We start from the raw sequence: 20,681 nt of genomic DNA, 5'->3' as shown, positions 1-20,681 counted from the left end.
GAGTTCCCAGCATCCACTAGGACGTCAGAGAAAATAAGATTTTACTCACCGGTAAATCTATTTCTCGTAGTCCGTAGTGGATGCTGGGCGCCCGTCCCAAGTGCGGATTGTCTGCAATACTTGTACATAGTTACTGTTGACTAAAGGGTTATTGTTGAGCCATCTGTTGAGAGGCTCAGTTGTTTTCATACTGTTAAACTGGGTATTGTATCACGAGTTATACAGTGTGATTGGTGTGGCTGGTAAGAGTCTTACCCGGGATTCAAAATCCTTCCTTATTATGTCAGCTCGTCCGGGCACAGTGTCCTAACTGAGGCTTGGAGGAGGGTCATAGTGGGAGGAGCCAGTGCACACCCGGTGACCTAAAGCTTTCTTTAGTTGTGCCCAGTCTCCTGCGGAGCCGCTATTCCCGTGGTCCTTACGGAGTTCCCAGCATCCACTACGGACTACGAGAAATAGATTTACCGGTGAGTAAAATCTAATTTTTTTCTCTGGCCACTCTTCCATAAAGCCCAGCTCTATGGAGTGTACGGCTTATTGTGGTCACATGCGCAGATACACCAGTCTCTGCTGTGGAACTCTGCAGCTCCTTCAGGGTTACCTTTGGTCTCTGTGCTGCCTCTCTGATTAATGCCCTCCTTGCCTGGTCTGTGAGTTTTGGTGACTGGCCCTCTCTTGGCAGGTTTGTTGTGGTACCATGTTCTTTCTATTTGAAGATGATGGATTTGATGGTGCTCCCGGGGGATCATCAAAGATTTTAATATTTTTTAATAACCCAACCCTGACTTGTACTTCTCAACAACTTTGTCCCTGACTTGTTTGGAGAGCTCCTTGGTCTTCATAGTGTGATGCCTCTTGCTTAGTGGTTTTGAAGCCTCTGGGACCTTTCAGAAAAGGTGTGTTTATACTGACAGATAATTTGACACTTAGATTGCACACAGTTGGACTTTTTCACTGATTATGTGACTTCTGAAGGTAATTGGTTGCACCAGAACTTTTGAGGGGCTTCATAGCAAAGGGGGTGAATACATATGCACATGCCAGTTTTAAAATTTGAATTTAGAAAAAAAAAAAATTTTTTTATATACATTTTTTTTTTCATTTCACTTTATGAACTTAGACTATTGTGCAGATCCATCACATCAAATTCAGATTAAAACAAAAAAATGAAATTACAGGTTGTAATGTTAGAAAATAGGTAAAAAGCCAAGGGGGGTGAATACTTTAGCAAGGCACTGTATATCAGCAGCCACTTAGGCAGGGGAGATGCCAATCCCCAGAAGGCAGACAATAGAACAAATAAGTCCAAGTGGGGCTTAATACATATCAATAAAAAATATTTATTAAAAAATACAGTATTGGTAAACCTCCCGGGGGTTAAGTACATAGTTTAGCACATCAATATATTTTGTACATGAAACACATTTATCCTAAATAGCACAGCAAAATTATAATTTTACTGGGTAAAATATCAAGTTATTCCAAGTGATTTGCTTACACACTGAATTTGAGTGTGTAGTACCCGGTGATTACAGCTGGCATTTCATATAGCCCTATGCCTCAATGTAGTATGATAGAGAAAGCACTTAGGTATAAAGTAGCTTGATGTGACTAGTAGATAAATAGAAACTGCGTTCAGCTGGTAGTATAAGCAGTGCCACCCACTCTAGTATGTGGAAGGGTAGCAATTTGGTTCTATGCTTCATGCGCCGGGATCAGCTCTCCGACTTGAAACTGACCCCTGTAGAGTGGTAACAATAGGTCCCAGGCTGTAATTCGTGTATGTCCGTCAGCAGGTATCAGCGGTAGGAGCGGCTGTCAACCGCACTTGTGTCCACTGAGCGTCACCAGCCCGCTGGGTCTTACTCCCGATGTTAGCCGGAGAGTTACTAATGCTGGATCAGGTGGCCGGTGTTAGCACATAGACGTGGCATTCGTGTCCGACTGAGTGGGAATAGAACCTGTGGTGAGCGTAGTGAGCCCATGAGGGGACTCACTGCTTCTATATCGGAAGGCAGGATGCCGCTGTCTGTATACGACAGCCGAGATCCCACTATATTGTACCGCACACAGTAGATTGTATCTGTCTATACAGAGGAGAAATCTAAATCAAATCAATATTTGGTGTGACAACCCTTTGCCTTCAAAACAGCATCAATGCTTCTAGGTACACTCGCACATAGTTTTTGCAGGGAGGTTGTTCGAAACGTCTTTAATAACTAACCACATATCTTCTGTGGATGTAGGCTTGCTCAAATCCTTCTGTCTCTTCATTTAATCCCAGACAGAATCGATGTTGAGATTGGTGCTCTGTGGGGGACATATCACTTTCAGGACTCCTTGCTCTTCTGTATGCTGAAGATAGTTCCTAATGACATTGATTGTATGTTGGGGTGGTTGTCCTGCTGCAGAATAAATTTGGAGTTAATGAGATGCCTCCTTGATGTTATTGCATGATAGATAAGTACCTGACATTGAGGACACCTTTAATACTAACCAAATCCCAAACTCCATTTGCTGAAATGCAGCCCTAAACTTGCAAGGAACCTCCCCATGCTTCACTGTTGCCTGCAGACACTCATTACTGTACCGCTTTCCAGCCCTTCGGCCAAACAAACTGCCTTATGTTACAGCCAAATATTAAAAATTTTAACTTATTAGTCCAGAGCACCAGCTGACATTTTTCTGCAGCGCAGTTCCTATGTTTTCATGCATAGTTGAGTTGCTTGGCCTTGTTTCCACATCAAAGGTATGGCTTTGTGGACGCAATTCTTCCATGAAGACCATTTTTGGCCAGACTTCTCAGAACAGTAGATGGGTGTATCTGGGTTCCACTGGTTTCTGCCAGTTCTGAGCTGATGGCAGTGCTCGACATCTTCCAATTTTGAAGGGAAGTTAGCATGATGTATTTTTCATCTGATGCAGTTTCCTTGGCTGACCACTGCGTCTACAGTCCTTCATGTTGCCCATTTATTTGTGCTTCAGTGCGGAGAAATACAGGCAGGTACTTCTCCATCATGCAATACCATCAGGGAGGCGTCTGATTGGCTCCAAGTTTATTCTGAAACAGGACAACAACCCCAGACATACAGCCAATGTCAAGTATCTTCAGCATAAAGAAGAACAAGGAGTCCTGGAAGTGATGATATGGCCCTGATCTCAACATCATCTAGGGGCCTATTTATGAAGTGGGGAATAGGGTGGTCAGAGTCGGGATCGGATCGGTGGGATCCCGGCCTAAAATTGACCAGGATTCAATCCCGGGATTGGAGCTTCCAATCCCGGGGATTTCAGGATTGGCCAGCAGCCTATTTTTGGATATGTCGGGCAGTGTTGAGCGTCCTCAGGACGCTCAGAAACTGCCCGGCTCCCCCTGCTCACCTCCCCTGGATCTGGCGGTGAGATCCGGCAGCTGCGCAGCGTTACCTCTGACTTTACGGCACGCTGCACAGCCATGGCACCTCACCGTCGCACTGCCTGCCCAGCCGCCAGAACGCGAGGGAAGTGTCCCTCCCACCCGCTCGCTTAGTTTGTTGTAATTTTATCTGGGCGGGGGGATGGGGGAAACTTTGAAATGCAGCCAATCCTGGATATCCCAGGATTGAATAAATGGCCCAGGATTGGCCACCCTAGTGGAGAAGTGAGTCTGTGGAGAAGTTGCCCATGGCAACCATTCAGCTGCTCCGTACAGTTGTATAGTATGCAAATTATAAATGTTACTTCAATGCTAATTGTTTGCCATGGGGAACTTCTCTACTGGCTCACTTATCCACACTTTTGACTGCTTCATGAATAGACCCCTTAGTCTGTCTGGGATTACATGAAGAGACAGAAGGATTTGAGCAAGCCTACATCCACAGAAGATCTGTGGTTAGTTCTCCAAGATGTTTGGAACAACCTCCCTGCTGAGTTTGTACAAAACTTTGTGCAAGTGTACCTAGAATAATTGATACTCTTTTGAAGGCAAAGGGTGGTCACACCAAATATTGATTTGATTTAGATTTTCCTTGTTTTTTCACTTTGCATTCTGTTAATTCATAAAAATAAACTATTAACACTTTTTTGTTTTTGAAAGCATTCTTACTTTGCAGCATTTTTTCCATACATGCTGCTTGCTTACTGGTTGTTTATACAGATGTGTCCTCATACACACAGTCTCAATACGCCATGCACCGCGAGATGCCTGGCGTGAGCAGACAGTTTCCATGCAACTCTCATCGGGTGTCTTTTTTATTTTTTATTTTTTGCTATGCAAATCAAATCCACAAGCAGATTCTGCTGATTAAAACATGTAGCATGCCTATATTTTGTGTGCGACTGTAGCTGTATCTGCATATGCAATGCTATATAAGTGTTTTCTTGATAGATCTAGATACATACAGCTGCACACAGAATATGCAGATGTGTCCCGCTACAGTGTTACATATAGTAGTGTTCTGTAGCGTGGCATGCTGCCTCGTACAAATCACTAGCTGGCTCCCATAGACTTCAGTGGGGCGGCAGGCACATGCGCCTTCCAGCTCCCATTGAAGTCTATGCATACCAGGAGCATGCACATGGTGTACGCCCTGCCACGCCAGGATCAGTGTGCAGTTAACACATCTGTAGGCATGCCGCATATCATCCAACAGTTACAGATGTGGAAAATGTCTTCAGTGGGTAACCAGTTTCATACATTCGTTATGTTGTGGAACTTTTAATTTGCAATCCATTATTGTTGTTCTTCAAGATTGTTCCTTCAAGAATGCCAGTTACTATGGCAACCGAGCAGCCACCTTGATGATGCTATTGAAGTTTCGGGAGGCACTGGAGGATGCTCAACAAGCAGTGCGGCTTGATGACACCTTTGTGAAGGTAGGTCTTACACTCTTATGTAGCATATACTCTCTACTGCCATCAATACAGTGCCCGGGGACTTTTGATACTCATTTATTTTTAGGCTGATGCCTGCATGGATGGCATCAGTCTGAATGGTGGTAGAGTGCACACTGCTAAATGTTAAATATAGTCTATTTTGTACAATCAGGTTTAAGATATATATATATATATATATATATATATATATATATATATACATACATATCTCTAAGACCTTTCTCGCGCTAGAAATGTAAAAAGCTACACCTTAGGGAAAATACCCCCTGTTAGATGGGGTATGGTATTACAGACAATATAGGAAAAAGATTTCCCCAGGGAGCTGAAATCGTTCTTTGGTATGCACGCATTTTGTTTGTATAATAAAACAATCTTAAAAAAGAGATTTTTTATTTTAAAACACAGTAAATAAAACTGTTTACAATTTGCCCAAGATGACAATAAATGATGTTTGTACAGACAATAGTACAATAGTTGTGTTGGTAGTTCAAACAACATCAAGAGTGATCTTCCTTGAAGAAATGTCAGAAAACAATGTTTTAAACATTGGGTTAAAATATATATATATATATATATATATATATATATATAAAATCACACACACACTAGCAGGCGGCACTCACGAGTCTTGCGAAGAAGAATAACTCAGACGGACATCGTCACAGTGTTCGACGTATCAGTCGTGTTAAGTCTTTTTTCAAGAACAAGTGTACAATGATATGAACATACCGTATATACTCGAGTATAAGTCGACCCGAATATAAGCCAAGGCACCTCATTTTACCACAAAAACCTGGTAAAACTTATTGACTCGAGTATAAGCCTAGGGTGGGAAATGCAGCTCTACCTGTACACAGCCCTCATAGTGCCAGATGTGCCCCACAGTGCCAGATGTGCCCCACAGTGCCAGATGTGCCCCACAGTGCCAGATATGCCCCACAGTACCAGGTGTGCCAGATATGCCCCACAGTGCTAGATAATTACCCTCCGTCGCTCCCGCGCTGTCTTCTGAAGGAGGGACACGGAGAGCGCAGCGTGCGGCTCTCCTGTGTCCCTCCTGCGTCTCCGGCGGCAGCGGCGTGTGTTAAAGGAAGTGCCGGTTCGTGTACTTCCTTTACCACACAGGCGCCGCTGCCGCCGGAGATGCAGGAGGGACACAGGAGAGCCGCGCGCTGTGCTCTCAGTGTCCCTCCTAAAGCTGACTCGAGTATAAGCCGAGGTGGCTTTTTCAGCACAAAAAAAAGTGCTGAAAAGGTCGGCTTATACTCGAGTATATACGGTACCTTAAATAGTGTGGTCTATCCGTTCTGGATAGACCACACTATTTAAGGTATGTTCATATCATTGTACACTTGTTCTTGAAAAAGTCTTAACACGACTGAAACGTCGAACACTGTGACGCTGTCCGTCTGAGTTATTCTTCTTTGCAAGACTCGCGAGTGCCGCCTGCTAGTGTGTACGTGTGGTGGAGTTTCCAAGCTCCAAGGAGGGCACCCGAGCAACTTACAGTATGGTCAGTTACGCGAGTGCCAACTTAATTGTTTGAGATATTTAAAAAAACACTCCCAATTAGCATGGGCGTCAGCTGTCCTTTAAGTATACAGTAGTGGTAAGTTACTGAAAAAATTGTATGATAGGGTAGTATAAGGGTTCTAGCGACCAATGGTTTCAGAATATATAAATTAGATATGTATCAAACCATATACAGGTTGAGTATCCCATATCCAAATATTCCGAAATACGGACTTTTTTGAACGAGAGTGAGATAGTGAAACCTTTGTTTTTTGATGACTCAATGTACACAAACTTAGTTTAATACACAAAGTTATTAAAAATATTGTATTACATGACCTTCAGGCTGTGTGTATAAGTTGTATATGAAACATAAATGAATTGTGTGAATGTAGACACACTTTGTTTAATGCACAAAGTTATAAAAAATATTGGCTAAAATTGCCTTCAGGCTGTGTGTATAAAGTGTATATGTAACATAAATACATTCTGTGCTTAGATTTAGGTCCCATCACCATGATATCTCATTATGGTATGCAATTATTCCAAAATACGGAAAAATCCCATATCCAAAATACATCTGGTCCCAAGCATTTTGGATAAGGGATACTCAACCTGTATGTATAAATAAGAAAATATTTTATTTTAACACAAGTTAAATGAATGGTAGATTACTATAAAAATAAGTAATAAAAAAAATCACATAAAAGGAAAATAGGATTTTAGTACCTACCGGTAAATCCTTTTCTCCTAGTCCGTAGAGGATGCTGGGGACTCCAAAAGGACCATGGGGTATAGACGGGATCCGCAGGAGCTTGGGCACACTGAAAAGACTTAAACTGGGTGTGAACTGGCTCCTCCCTCTATGCCCCTCCTCCAGACCTCAGTTATAGGAACTGTGCCCAGGAGAGACGGACATTTCGAGGAAAGGATTTTTGTTTAAACTAAGGGCTACAAACATACCGTACAACCGGAGTAACAGTAAACCAGATAACAGTATGAATTAACAACCGCAACAAGCTGAAAACCAGAAATACACAACCCGTGTATAAACTAATTTAACCAGCAAGAATACACTGCAAGTAACAGTCCGCACTGGGATGGGCGCCCAGCATTCTGTACGGACTAGGAGAAAAGGATTTACCGGTAGGTACTAAAATCCTATTTTCTCTTCTCTTACGTCCTAGAGGATGCTGGGGACTCCAAAAGGACCATGGGGCTTATACCAAAGCTCCAGACGGGGCGGGAGAGTGTGGACGACTCTGCAGCACCGACTGAGCAAACACAAGGTCCTCATCAGCCAGGGTATCAAACTTATAGAACTTTGCAAAAGTGTTTGAACCCGACCAAGTAGCTGCTCGGCAAAGCTGTAAAGCCGAGACGCCTCGGGCAGCCGCCCAAGATGAGCCCACTTTCCTGGTATAATGGGCTTTTACTGACTTCGGCACTGGTAGCCCGGCCGAAGAATGAGCCTGCTGAATCGTACTACAAATCCAGCGTGCAATAGTCTGTTTTGAAGCAGGATGACCAATCTTGTTGGAAGCATACAGGACAAACAGCGCCTCAGTTTTCCTGGCAACAGCCGTTCTGGCGACGTAGATCTTCAAAGCTCTCACAACATCCAGAGACTTTGGAACCGCCACAGCATCCGTAGCCACCGGCACCACAATAGGTTGGTTAATGTGAAATGAAGAAACCACCTTCGGCAGAAATTGTTGACGAGCCCTATCCGAATGAAAAATCAAGTACGGGCTCTTATGAGATAAGGCCGCCAACTCTTACACTCGCCTGGCAGACGCCAGCACCAACAGCATGACTACCTTCCAAGTGAGAAACTTCAAGTCAACCTTACGCAAAGGTTCAAACCACTGGTAGCCCGGCCGAAGAATGAGCCTGCTGAATCGTACTACAAATCCAGCGTGCAATAGTCTGTTTTGAAGCAGGATGACCAATCTTGTTGGAAGCATACAGGACAAACAGCGCCTCAGTTTTCCTGGCAACAGCCGTTCTGGCGACGTAGATCTTCAAAGCTCTCACAACATCCAGAGACTTTGGAACCGCCACAGCATCCGTAGCCACCGGCACCACAATAGGTTGGTTAATGTGAAATGAAGAAACCACCTTCGGCAGAAATTGTTGACGAGCCCTATCCGAATGAAAAATCAAGTACGGGCTCTTATGAGATAAGGCCGCCAACTCTTACACTCGCCTGGCAGACGCCAGCACCAACAGCATGACTACCTTCCAAGTGAGAAACTTCAAGTCAACCTTACGCAAAGGTTCAAACCAGGAAGACATGAGAAACTGTAAGACCACCTCAAGATCCCATGGAGCCACAGGAGGCACAAACCGGAGGATTGATATGCATTACTCCTTTCTCAAAAGTCTGAACCTCTGGGAGGACAGCTAATTCTTATTGAAAGAAAATAGACGCCGAAATCTGCACTTTGATGGAGCCTAATTTCAGGCCTGCATCTACACCTGCCTGCAAAAAGTGGAGAAAACGACCCAAATGAAAATCTTCCACAGGAGCCATTTTAGTCTAACACCAGGAAACATACATACTTTCTCCAAATACGGTGATAATGTTTCGCCGTAACCTCCTTCCTTAATGAGATGATGATGATGACCTCCCCGGGAATACCCTTACGAGCTCAGATCTGGCGCTCAACTTCCATGCCGTCAAACGCAGCCGCGGTAAGTCTGGAAACACGCATGGACCCTGCAACAACAGGTCCTCTCTTAGAGGAAGCGGCCAAGGATCTTCCACCAGTAATTCCTGAAGATCCGGGTACCAGGCCCTCCTTGGCCAATCTGGAACGACGAGAATCGCCTGAACCCTTGCTCGTCGAATGATCCCCAGTACCTTTGGAATGAGAGGAAGTGGAGGGAACACATACACCGACTGGAACACCCACGGAGACACCAAGGCGTCCACTGCACTGGCTTGGGGGTCCCTTGACCTGGAACAATACCTCGGGAGCTTCTTGTTGAGACGAGACGCCATCATGTCGATCAACGGAATTCCCCAACGCTTTGTCACCTCTGCAAATTCCTCTTGGTGAAGAGCCCACTCTCCCGGATGGAGATCGTGTCTGCTGAGGAAATCTGCTTCCCAGTTGTCCACTCCCGGTAGGAAGACTGCTGACAGGGCGCTCACGTGTTATTCCGCCCAGCGAAGGATTCTTGTGGCCTCCGCCATTGCCGCTCTGCTCCTTGTTCCGCCTTGACGGTTTATATGTGCCACCGCTGTGATGTTGTCTGACTGTACCAGGACAGGTCGACCCTGAAGAAGGCTTCTTACTTGTAGCAGGCCGTTGTAAATGTCTCTTAACTCGAGAACATTTATGTGGAGACAAGCTTCCTGGAGCGACCATTTCCCCTGGAAGTTTCTTCCTTGGGTGACTACGCCCCAGCCCCGGAGACTTGCATCTGTTGTCAGAAGTACCCAGTCCAGGATACCGAACCGGCGTCCTCCTCCTAGGAGGTGAGAACTTTGTAGCCACCACAGGAGAGAAATTCTGGCTCTGGGAGATAGACTTATCTTCCGGTGCTGGTGAGACCCGGACCATTTGCTCAGCAAGTCCCACTGAAACACCCGGGCATGGAACCTGCCAAACAGAATGGCTTCGTACGCCGCAACCATTTTCCCCAGAACCCGAGTACAGTGATGGATTGACACACTCGTCGGCCTCAGAAGTTCCCTGACCATCGACTGCAGTTCTAGAGCTTTGTCTTCTGGAAGAAATACTCTCCGTAACTCCGTGTCCAGAATCATGCCCAGAAAAGGCAGCCGAGTGGTCGGAATCAACTGAGATTTTGGCAAATTTAGCACCCAACCGTGCTCTCGCAGAACTGACAGCGCCAAATTTACACTTCTCAGCAATCGTTCCTTGGACCTCGCCTTTATCAGGAGATAGTCCAAGTACGGGATAATTGTAACCCCTTGCTTGCGAAGGAGAACCATCATTTCTGCCATGACCTTGGTGAAAATCCTCGGGGCCGTGGAAAGCCCAAACGGCAACGTCTGAAATTGGCAGTGAGAATCCTGTATCGCAAACCTGAGGAAGGCCTGATGCGAAGGATATATCTGGACGTGTAAGTAGGCATCCTTTATGTCGACTGACGCCATAAAATCCCCCCCTTCTAGGCTGGAAATCACAGCTCGAAGAGATTCCATCTTGAACTTGAAAACTTTCAAGTATGGATTGAGGGATTTTAGATTCAGGATCGGTCTGACCGAACCGTCCGGTTTCGGCACAACAAAGAGGCTCGAGTAGAACCCCTCCCCCCGTTGGGACGGGGGAACGGGAACAATGACCCTCTGTTGACACAATTTTTGTATCGCTGCCAGCACCACCTCCCTGTCCGGAAGAGAGACTGGTAAGGCCGAAATAAAAAAACGGTGAGGGGCACCTCCCGAAACTCCAGCTTGTGTCCCTGAGACACAATCTCTAGGACCCAGGTCTGATTGAATCTAGACCTGACTGAAGATTCGCAGACGGCCCCCCACCGGTCCGGACTCCCCAGGGAAGCCCCAGCGTCATGCGGTGGACTTGGTAGAGGCAGGGGAGGACTTTTGGTCCTGGGCGCCTGACACGGCAGGCGACTTCCTTCCCCTTCCTCTACCCATTGAAGCGAGGAAGGACGAACCTTTTCCACGCCTGTATTTATTGGGACGAAAGGACTGCATCTGCTGATGTGGTGCCTTTTTGTGTTGTGTGGGAACATAGGGAAGAAAAGAGGACTTACCCGCCGTCGCTGTAGATACCAGGTCAGCCAAGCCGTCCCCAAACAAGACATTACCTTTGAAGGGTAAAGCTTCCATAGCTCTCTTGGAGTCGGCATCAGCATTCCATTGATGGATCCACAACACCCTCCTGGCCGATATCGACATGGCATTGGCTCTTGATCCCAAGAGACAAACATCCCTCGCCGCATCCTTCAGGTAATCTGCAGCGTCCTTGATATAACCAAGAGTCAAAAGAACATTATCTTTATCAAGAGTATCCATATCATTAGCTAAATTCTCAGCCCATTTAGCAATAGCACTACTCACCCATACCGACGCCACAGCAGGTCTGAGCAATACACCCGAATTAGCGAAAATGGACTTCAGAGACGTCTCCAGCTTGCGATCCGCCGGATCCTTGAGAGCTGCCGTGTCGGGAGACGGAAGCGCCACTTTCTTAGACAAACGAGATAGAGCTTTGTCAACATTTGGAGACTACTCCCATTTTTCCCTGTCATCAGAGGGGAAAGGATACGCCATGTAAATCCTCTTAGGTTTCTGCCACCTCTTGTCCGGCGACTCCCAAGCCTTTTCACAAAGAGTATTAATTTCATGAGAGGGGGGAAACTTCACCTCAGGTTTTTTTCCCTTGAACAAGCAAATCCTTGTTTCCTGTACCGCAGGTTCATCAGAAATGCGTAAAACATCTTTTATAGCCACAATCATATATTGAATACTCTTAACTAATCGTGGATGTAAAGCAGCCTCCGTGAAATCGACCTCGGAATCAGAGTCCATGTCAGTATCAGTATCTACCACTTGAGTAAATGGCCGCTTTTGCAAAGCCTCCTCCATGGACTTTTTCCACACCTGTGTCTGTGACTCAGACTTATCCAACCTCTTTGATAAAGAAGCTACATTCGTATTAATTGTACTTAACAATGTGAGTAGGCCCAAATCTAGACCAGCATCCACTCCCCCAATAACCTCCTCCGGTGAATAACATTCAGCCTCAGACATGCCGACGCGTATTATCGTCACACGGACACACGCAGAATGTCTCAGCTAGGGGACAGGCCCACAATGAAGCCCAGATAGAGGACACAGAGGGAGTATGCCAGCTCACACCCCAGCGCCCAAATATCCCGTCAAGGGATATATGTGACCAGCGCTGCCTAAATTATAATAAAATGCACCACAAACTGTGCCCCCCCCCCTGATTAGCTCCCCGTTAGTTTGAGAGGAGCTGTGGAGGTCCTGGGCCAGCGTCTCCTTCAGCCGTGTGTGGAGGAAAAAATGGCGCTGTGAGCCGCACGGCTAGGCTCCGCCCCTTTCCGGCGCGCTTCAGCCCGCCAAATTTGAAACTTTGAAAATGACGGCGGGGTCTGAGAAACGGTGCCGAGGCACTGAAAAGGCTTCTGCCGGTTCCCGGACCTCAGTAACATGCTGCCCAGGGCGCGCCCCCCCCCCAGCGCCCTGCACCCTGTGAGTGCCGTTGGTGATTGTGTGTCGGAGCATGGAGCTGTACCTGGTTACTGAAGTCTTCTGCCGTCCTGAAGTCTTCTGTTCTTCTCATACTCACCCGACTTCTTTCTTCTGGCTTCTGTGAGGGGGTGACGGCGCGGCTCTGGGAACAAGCAGCTATGCGCACCAAGTGATCGAACCCTCTGGAGCTAATGGTGTCCAGTAGCCTAAGAAGCAGAGCCCTTAACTAAGTAGAAATAGGTCTGACTTCTCTCCCCTCAGTCCCTCGCTGCAGGGAGCCTGTAGCCAGCAGGTCTCCCTGAAAATAAAAAACCTAACAAAAGTATTTTCTAGAGAAACTCAGGAGAGCTCCCCTAGTGAGTGTCCAGTCAGTCCTGGGCACAAAGTCTAACTGAGGTCTGGAGGAGGGGCATAGAGGGAGGAGCCAGTTCACACCCAGTTTAAGTCTTTTCAGTGTGTCCAAGCTCCTGCGGATCCCGTCTATACCCCATGGTCCTTTTGGAGTCCCCAGCATCCTCTAGGACGTAAGAGAAATATTAAAATCCACCACTAAATAAACAGGTGAGACATTAAAAGTAGTGTCAAGGAGAGTCTTAACTTAGAAGGTAGAAGGTCATAGAGGGAGAGCCGAAAGCGTTTCGTCCTGTAGACGCCTTGAAGTCTACAGGACGAAACGCGTTGGGCTCTCCCTCTGTGACCTTCTAAGTTAAGACTCTCCTTAACACTACTTTCTCTATCGTCCTAAGTGGATGCTGGGGTTCCTGAAAGGACCATGGGGAATAGCGGCTCCGCAGGAGACAGGGCACAAAAAAGTAAAGCTTTTACCAGATCAGGTGGTGTGCACTGGCTCCTCCCCCTATGACCCTCCTCCAGACTCCAGTTAGATTTTGTGCCCGAACGAGAAGGGTGCAATCTAGGTGGCTCTCCTAAAGAGCTGCTTAGAGAAAGTTTAGCTTAGGTTTTTTACTTTACAGTGAGTCCTGCTGGCAACAGGATCACTGCAACGAGGGACTTAGGGGAGAAGTAGTGAACTCACCTGCGTGCAGAGTGGATTTGCTGCTTGGCTACTGGACACTAGCTCCAGAGGGACGATCACAGGTACAGCCTGGATGGTCACCGGAGCCGCGCCGCCGGCCCCCTTGCAGACGCTGAAGAGAGAAGAGGTCCAAAATCGGCGGCTGAAGACTCCTGAGTCTTCATAAAGGTAGCGCACAGCACTGCAGCTGTGCGCCATTTTCCTCTCAGCACACTTCACACAACAGTCACTGAGGGTGCAGAGCGCTGGGGGGGGCGCTCTGAGAGGCAAATAAAAACCTTATTAGAGGCAAAAAATACCTCACATATAGCCCACAGAGGCTATATGGAGATATTTAACCCCTGCCTAACTTCAAAAATAGCGGGAGACGAGCCCGCCGAAAAAGGGGCGGGGCCTATCTCCTCAGCACACAGCGCCATTTTCTCTCACAGAAAAGCTGGAGAGAAGGCTCCCAGGCTCTCCCCTGCACTGCACTACAGAAACAGGGTTAAAACAGAGAGGGGGGGCACTGATTTTGGCGATATTGTATATATATAAAAGATGCTATAAGGGAGAAACACTTATATAAGGTTGTCCCTATATAATTATAGCGTTTTTGGTGTGTGCTGGCAGACTCTCCCTCTGTCTCCCCAAAGGGCTAGTGGGTCCTGTCCTCTGTCAGAGCATTCCCGGTGTGTGTGCTGTGTGTCGGTACGTGTGTGTCGACATGTATGAGGACGATGTTGGTGAGGAGGCGGAGAAATTGCCTGTAATGGTGATGTCACTCTCTAGGGAGTCGACACCGGAATGGATGGCTTATTTAGAGAATTACGTGAGAATGTCAACACGCTGCAAGGTCGGTTGACGACATGAGACGGCCGACAATCTATTAGGACCGGTCCAGGCGTCTCAGAAACACCGTCAGGGGTTTTTAAAAAAACGCCCATTTACCTCAGTCGGTCGACACAGACACAGACACGGACACTGAATACAGTGTCGACGGTGAATAAACAAACGTATTTCTCATTAGGGCCACACGTTAAGGGCAATGAAGGAGGTGTTACGTGTTTCTGATACTACAAGTACCACAAGAAAGGGTATTATGTGGGAGTGAAAAAAACTACCTGTAGTTTTTCCTGAATCAGATAAAATAAAATGAAGTGTGTGATGATGCGTAGGGTTACCCCGATAGCAAATATTGGCGTTATACCCTTTCCCGCCAGAAATTAGGGTACGTTGGGAAACACCCCTTAGGGTGATAAGGCGCTCACACGCTTATCAAGTGGCGTTACCGTCTCCAGATACGGCCGCCCTCAAGGAGCCAGCTGATAGGAAGCTGGAAAAATATCCTAAAAAGTATATACACACATACGGTGGTTATACTGCGACCAGCGATCGCCATCAGCCTGGAGATGCAGTGCTGGGTTGGCTTGGTCGGATTCCCTGACTGAAAATATTTTATTCATGTACAGCATTTAATAGGATGCATTCTATATATATGTATGTGAGATGCACAGAGGGATATTTGCTCTCTGGCATCAAGATAAGTGCGTTGTCCATATCTCCCAGAAGATGTCAGGGACACGACAGTGGTCAGGTGATACAGATCCCATACGGCAGATGGAAGTATTGCTGTATAAAGGGAAGGAGTTATTTGGGGGTCGGTCCATCGGACCTGGGGACCACAGCAACAGCTGGGAAATCCAACCTTTTTTACCCCAAGTTACATCTCAGCTAAAAAAGACACCGTCTTTTCAGCCTCAATCTTTCCTTTCCCATGAGGGCATGCAGGCAAAAGGCCAGTCATATCTGCCCAGACATAGAGGTAAGGGAAGTAGACTGCAGCAGGCAGCCCTTTCCCAGGAAAAGAAGCCCTCCACCGCGTCTGCCAAGTCCTCAGCATGACGCTGGGGCCGTGCAAGCGGACTCAAGGTGGGGGGGTAGTCTCAAGAGTCTCAGGGCGCAGTGGGATCACTCGCAAGTTGACCCCTAGATCGTACGAGTATTATCCCAGGGGTAAAGATTGGAGAGTCGAGACATCTTCTCCTCGCAGGTTCCTGAAGTCTGCTTTACCAACGGCTCCCTCCGACAGGGAGGCAGCATTGGAAACAATTCACAAGCTGTATATCCAGCAGGTGATAATCAAAGTACCCATCCTACGACAAGGAAAAGGGTATTATTTTTCCACACTATATTGTGGTACTGAAGCCAGACGGCTTGGTGACACATAGTCTAAATCTAAAATGTTTTGAACACTTACATAAAAGGTTCAAATCGAGATAAAGTCACTCAGAGCAGTGATAGCGAACCGGAAAAAAGGGGACTATATGGTGTCCCTGGACATCAAGGATTACCTCCATGTCCAAATTTTGTCCTTCTCATCAAGGGTACCTCTGGTTCGTGGTACAGAACTGTCAATATCAGTTTCAGACAATGCCGTTTGAATTATCCACGGCACCCCGGGCCTTTTTACCAAGGTAATGGCCGAAAAGATGTTTCTTCAAAGAAAAAAGGCATCTAAATTATCCCTTACTTGCACGACCTAAAAAGGGCAAGTTCCAGAGAACAGTTGGAGGTCGGAAGAGCACTATCTAAAGTAGTTCTTCGACGGCACGACTGGATTCTAAATATTCCAAGAATCGCAGCTGTTTTCCGACGATACGTCTGCTGTTCCTAGGGATGATTCTGGACACGGTTCAGAAAAAGGTTTTTCTTCCCGAGGAAAAAGCCAAGGAGTTATCCGACCTGTCAGGAACCTCCTAAAACCAGGAAAGGTGTCTGTACATCAATGCACAAGAGTCCTGGGAAAAATGGTGGCTTTTTACGAAGCAATTCCATTCGGCAGATTCCATGCAAGAATTTTCCAAAGGGATCTGTTGGACAAATGGTCAGGGTCGCATCCTCAGATGCACCTGCGAATAACCCTGTCGCCAAGGACAAGGGTATATCTTCTGTGGTGGTTGCAAAAGGCTCATCTATTGGAGGGCCGCAGATTCGGCATACAGGATTTGATCCTGGTGACCACGGACGCCAGCCTGAGAGGTTGGGGAGCAGTCACACAAGGAAGAAACTTCCAGGGGGTATGGACGAACCTGGAAAAGTCTCTTCACATAAACATTCTGGTACTAAGAGCAATCTAAAATGCTCTAAGCCAGGCGGAACCACTCCTGCAAGGAAAACCGGTGTTGATTCAGTCGGACAACATCACGGCGGTCGCCCATGTAAACAGACAGGGCGGCACAAGAAGCAGGAGTGCAATGGCAGAAGCTACCAAGATTCTTCGCTGGGCGGAGAATCACGTAATAGCACTGTCAGCAGTGTTCTTCCCGGGCGTGGACAACTGGGAAGCAGACTTCCTCAGCAGACACGATATTCACCCGGGAGAGGGGGGTCTTCATCCATCTTCCACATGCTAGTAAACTGTTGGGAAAGACCAATGGTAGACATGATGGCGTCTCGCCTCAACAAGAAACTGGACAAGTATTGCGCCAGGTCAAGAGATCCACAGGCAATAGCTGTGGACGCACTGGTAACACCTTGGGTGTACAAATCAGTATATGTGTTTCCTCCTCTGCCTCTCATACCAAAGGTATTGAAGATTATACGGTGAGGAGGAGTAAGAACAATACTAGTGGCTCCGGATTGGCCAAGAAGGACTTGGTACCCGGAACTTCAAGAGTTGGTCACGGACGACCCGTGCCCTCTGCTTCTGAGAAGGGACCTGCTACAACAGGGTCCCTGTCTCTTTCAAGACTTACCGCGGCTGCGTTTGACGGCATGGCGGTTGAACGCCAGATCCTAAAAGGGAAAGGCATTCCAGAAGAAGTCATTCCTACCTTGATTAAGGCAAGGAAGGAAGTCACCGCGAAACATTATCACCGCATTTGGCGAAAATATGTCGCGTGGTGCGAGGATCGGAGTGTTCCGACGGAGGAATTTCAACTGGGTCGTTTCCTACATTTCCTACAATCAGGATTGTCTATGGGTCTCAAATTGAGATCTATTAAGGTTCAAATTTCGGCCCTGTCAATATTCTTCCAAAAAGAATTGGCCTCAGTTCCTGAGGTACAGACTTTTGTTAAAGGAGTACTGCATATACAGCCTCCTGTGGTGCCTCCGGTGGCACCGTGGGATCTAAATGTAGTTTTAGATTTCCTCAAATCCCATTGGTTTGAACCATTGAAAAAGGTGGATTTTAAATATCTCACATGGAAAGTGACTATGTTACTGGCCCTGGCTTCCGCCAGGAGAGTATCTGAATTGGCGGCTTTATCTTATAAAAGCCCTTATCTAATCTTCCATTCGGATAGGGCAGAACTGAGGACTCGTCCGCATTTTCTCCCTAAGGTGGTATCAGCGTTTCACCTGAACCAACCTATTGTGGTGCCTGCGCCACTGGCGACTTGGAGGACTCCAAGTTGTTGGACGTTGTCAGAGCCTTAAAAATATACATTTCAAGGACGGCTGAAGTCAGAAAATCTGACTCGCTGTTGATACTATATGCACCCAACAAGTTGGGTGCCCCTGCTTCTAAGCAGACGATTGCTCGTTGGATTTGTAACACAATTCAACTTGCTCATTCTGTGGCAGGCCTGCCACAGCCTAAATCTGTTAAGGCCCATTCCACAAGGAAGGTGGGCTCATCTTGGGCGGCTGCCCGAGGGGTCTCGGCATTACAATTCTGCCGAGCAGCTACGTGGTCGGGGGAAAACACGTTTGTAAAATTCTACAAATTTGATACCCTGGCAAAAGAGGACTTGGAATTCTCTCATTCGGTGCTGCAGAGTCAACCGCACTCTCCCGCCCGTTTGGGAGCTTTGGTATAATCCCCATGGTCCTTTCAGGAACCCCAGCATCCACTTAGGACGATAGAGAAAATAAGAATTTACTTACCGATAATTCTATTTCTCGGAGTCCGTAGTGGATGCTGGGCGCCCATCCCAAGTGCGGATTATCTGCAATACTGTACATAGTTATTGTTAACAAATTCGGGTTATATTGTTAAGGAGCCATCTTTAAGAGGCTCTTTCTGTTATCATACTGTTAACTGGGTTTAGATCACAAGTTGTACGGTGTGATTGGTGTGGCTGGTATGAGTCTTACCCGGGATTCAAATTGCCTCCCTTATTGTGTACGCTCGTCCGGGCACAGTACCTAACTGGAGTCTGGAGGAGGGTCATAGGGGGAGGAGCCAGTGCACACCACCTGATCTGGTAAAAGCTTTACTTTTTTGTGCCCTGTCTCCTGCGGAGCCGCTATTCCCCATGGTCCTTTCAGGAACCCCAGCATCCACTACGGACTCCGAGAAATAGAATTATCGGTAAGTAAATTCTTATTTTTAATGTCTCACCTGTTTTAGTGGATGATTTTAAAATTTATTTTTATGTGATTTTTTTCATTACTTATTTTTATAGTAATCTGCCATTCATTCAACTTGTGTTAAAATAAAATATTTTCTTATTTATTTATGTGTGTGTGTGTATGTGTGTGTATGTATGTATGTATGTATGTGTATATATATATATATATATATATATATATATATATATATATATATATATATATATATATAATGGAGAGGGACGGCGGCACTCAGAGTCTTTCACTCCCAAGTAAATCAAAGCAAGAAGTGCATTTATTGGTCAACGTTTCGGGGGACGGACCCCCTTCCTCAGGACACTGCAGTGTCCTGAGGAAGGGGGTCCGTCCCCCGAAACGTTGACCAATAAATGCACTTCTTGCTTTGATTTACTTGGGAGTGAAAGACTCTGAGTGCCGCCGTCCCTCTCCATTCTGCATATTGGGGTCGCCATACCCCTAGGAGGGCACCGGAGCGATACCCCTACGGACACACACACACACACACACACACACACACACACACACACACACACACACACACACACACACACGTTGAGTATCCCTTATCCAAAATGCTTGGGACCAGAGGTATTTTGGATATGGGATTTTTCCGTAATTTGGAATAATTGCATACCATAATGAGATATCATGGTGATGGGACCTAAATATAAGCACAGAATGCATTTATGTTACATATACACCTGATACACACAGCCTGAAGGTAATTTTAGCCAATATTTTTTATAACTTTGTGCATTAAACAAAGTGTGTGTACATTCACACAATTCATTTATGTTCCATATACACCTTATACACACAGCCTGAAGGTCATTTAATACAATATTTTTAATAACTTTGTGTATTAAACATAGTTTGTGTACATTGAGCCATCAGAAAACAAAGTTTTCACTATCTCACTCAAAAAAGTACGTATTTCAGAATATTCCGTATTTCGGAATATTTGGATATGTGATACTCAACCTGTATATGTATGTATGTATGTATGTATATATATATATATATATATATATATATATATATATAAAGTAGAAATAGCCTGGCACTCCTCCTGATGTTACTGTGCCTGGTGCCCTCAGTAAGCTGAAATGGCTAGGTAGAGAAAGAAGACTGCGGCACTCCAGGTCTTGTAAAAAGTTGAATTGTATTCAAAGGATCACAACATAGTACACCAACGTTTCGGGGTGTCTAGCCCCTTTGTCAAGATGTGAGAGTGTGTAAGTGTAAAGAAAAGCTTACCTAAATAGTGACAGAGCCCGCCAAACCTGAAGAGAGAAGCCGTCAGCGGTCCCGACGTGTGCGCCGTGCGATTACGTGTAGGCCATCCAGAGGGTGTCTGTGTCAGTCCGTTGCGTAGCAACGGGTGAAGCGCTGGAGTGCTGGGGACTGTGCGGCTGCGTGAGACAGAGAGAGAAGGGTGATATTACAAAGACACCGCTGGGCTGACAGCTGACCTATGTGCATAGCGGCATGTGTAAAGGATATGTCAGCTGCATAATACATAAAAGCTGACATATCCTTTACACATGCCGCTATGCACATAGGTCAGCTGTCAGCCCAGCGGTGTCTTTGTAATATCACCCTTCTCTCTCCGTCTCACGCAGCCGCACAGTCTCCAGCGCTTCACCCGTTGCTACGCAACGGACTGACACAGACACCCTCTGGATGCGCCTACACGTCATC

General features: G+C 46.4%; 1 protein-coding gene across 3 annotated transcripts in view; it reads left to right on the top strand.

The window, feature by feature from the left end:
* DNAJC7 (DnaJ heat shock protein family (Hsp40) member C7) overlaps positions 1-20,681 on the top strand; it is a 207,660-nt gene that overhangs the window by 106,916 nt on the left and 80,063 nt on the right. For all 3 annotated transcript variants that reach the window (XM_063959405.1, XM_063959406.1, XM_063959408.1), the window contains exon 3: positions 4,730-4,854. In XM_063959405.1, the coding sequence (XP_063815475.1) occupies positions 4,730-4,854 (125 nt within the window). The remainder of the gene's footprint in view (positions 1-4,729; positions 4,855-20,681) is intronic.

Source organism: Pseudophryne corroboree, chromosome 3 (assembly GCF_028390025.1).
Source record: "Pseudophryne corroboree isolate aPseCor3 chromosome 3, aPseCor3.hap2, whole genome shotgun sequence".
Lineage (NCBI taxonomy): Eukaryota > Metazoa > Chordata > Amphibia > Anura > Myobatrachidae > Pseudophryne > Pseudophryne corroboree.
The sequence above is the reverse complement of the archived record's forward strand: the minus strand, read 5'-3'. Positions and strand labels throughout refer to the sequence as shown.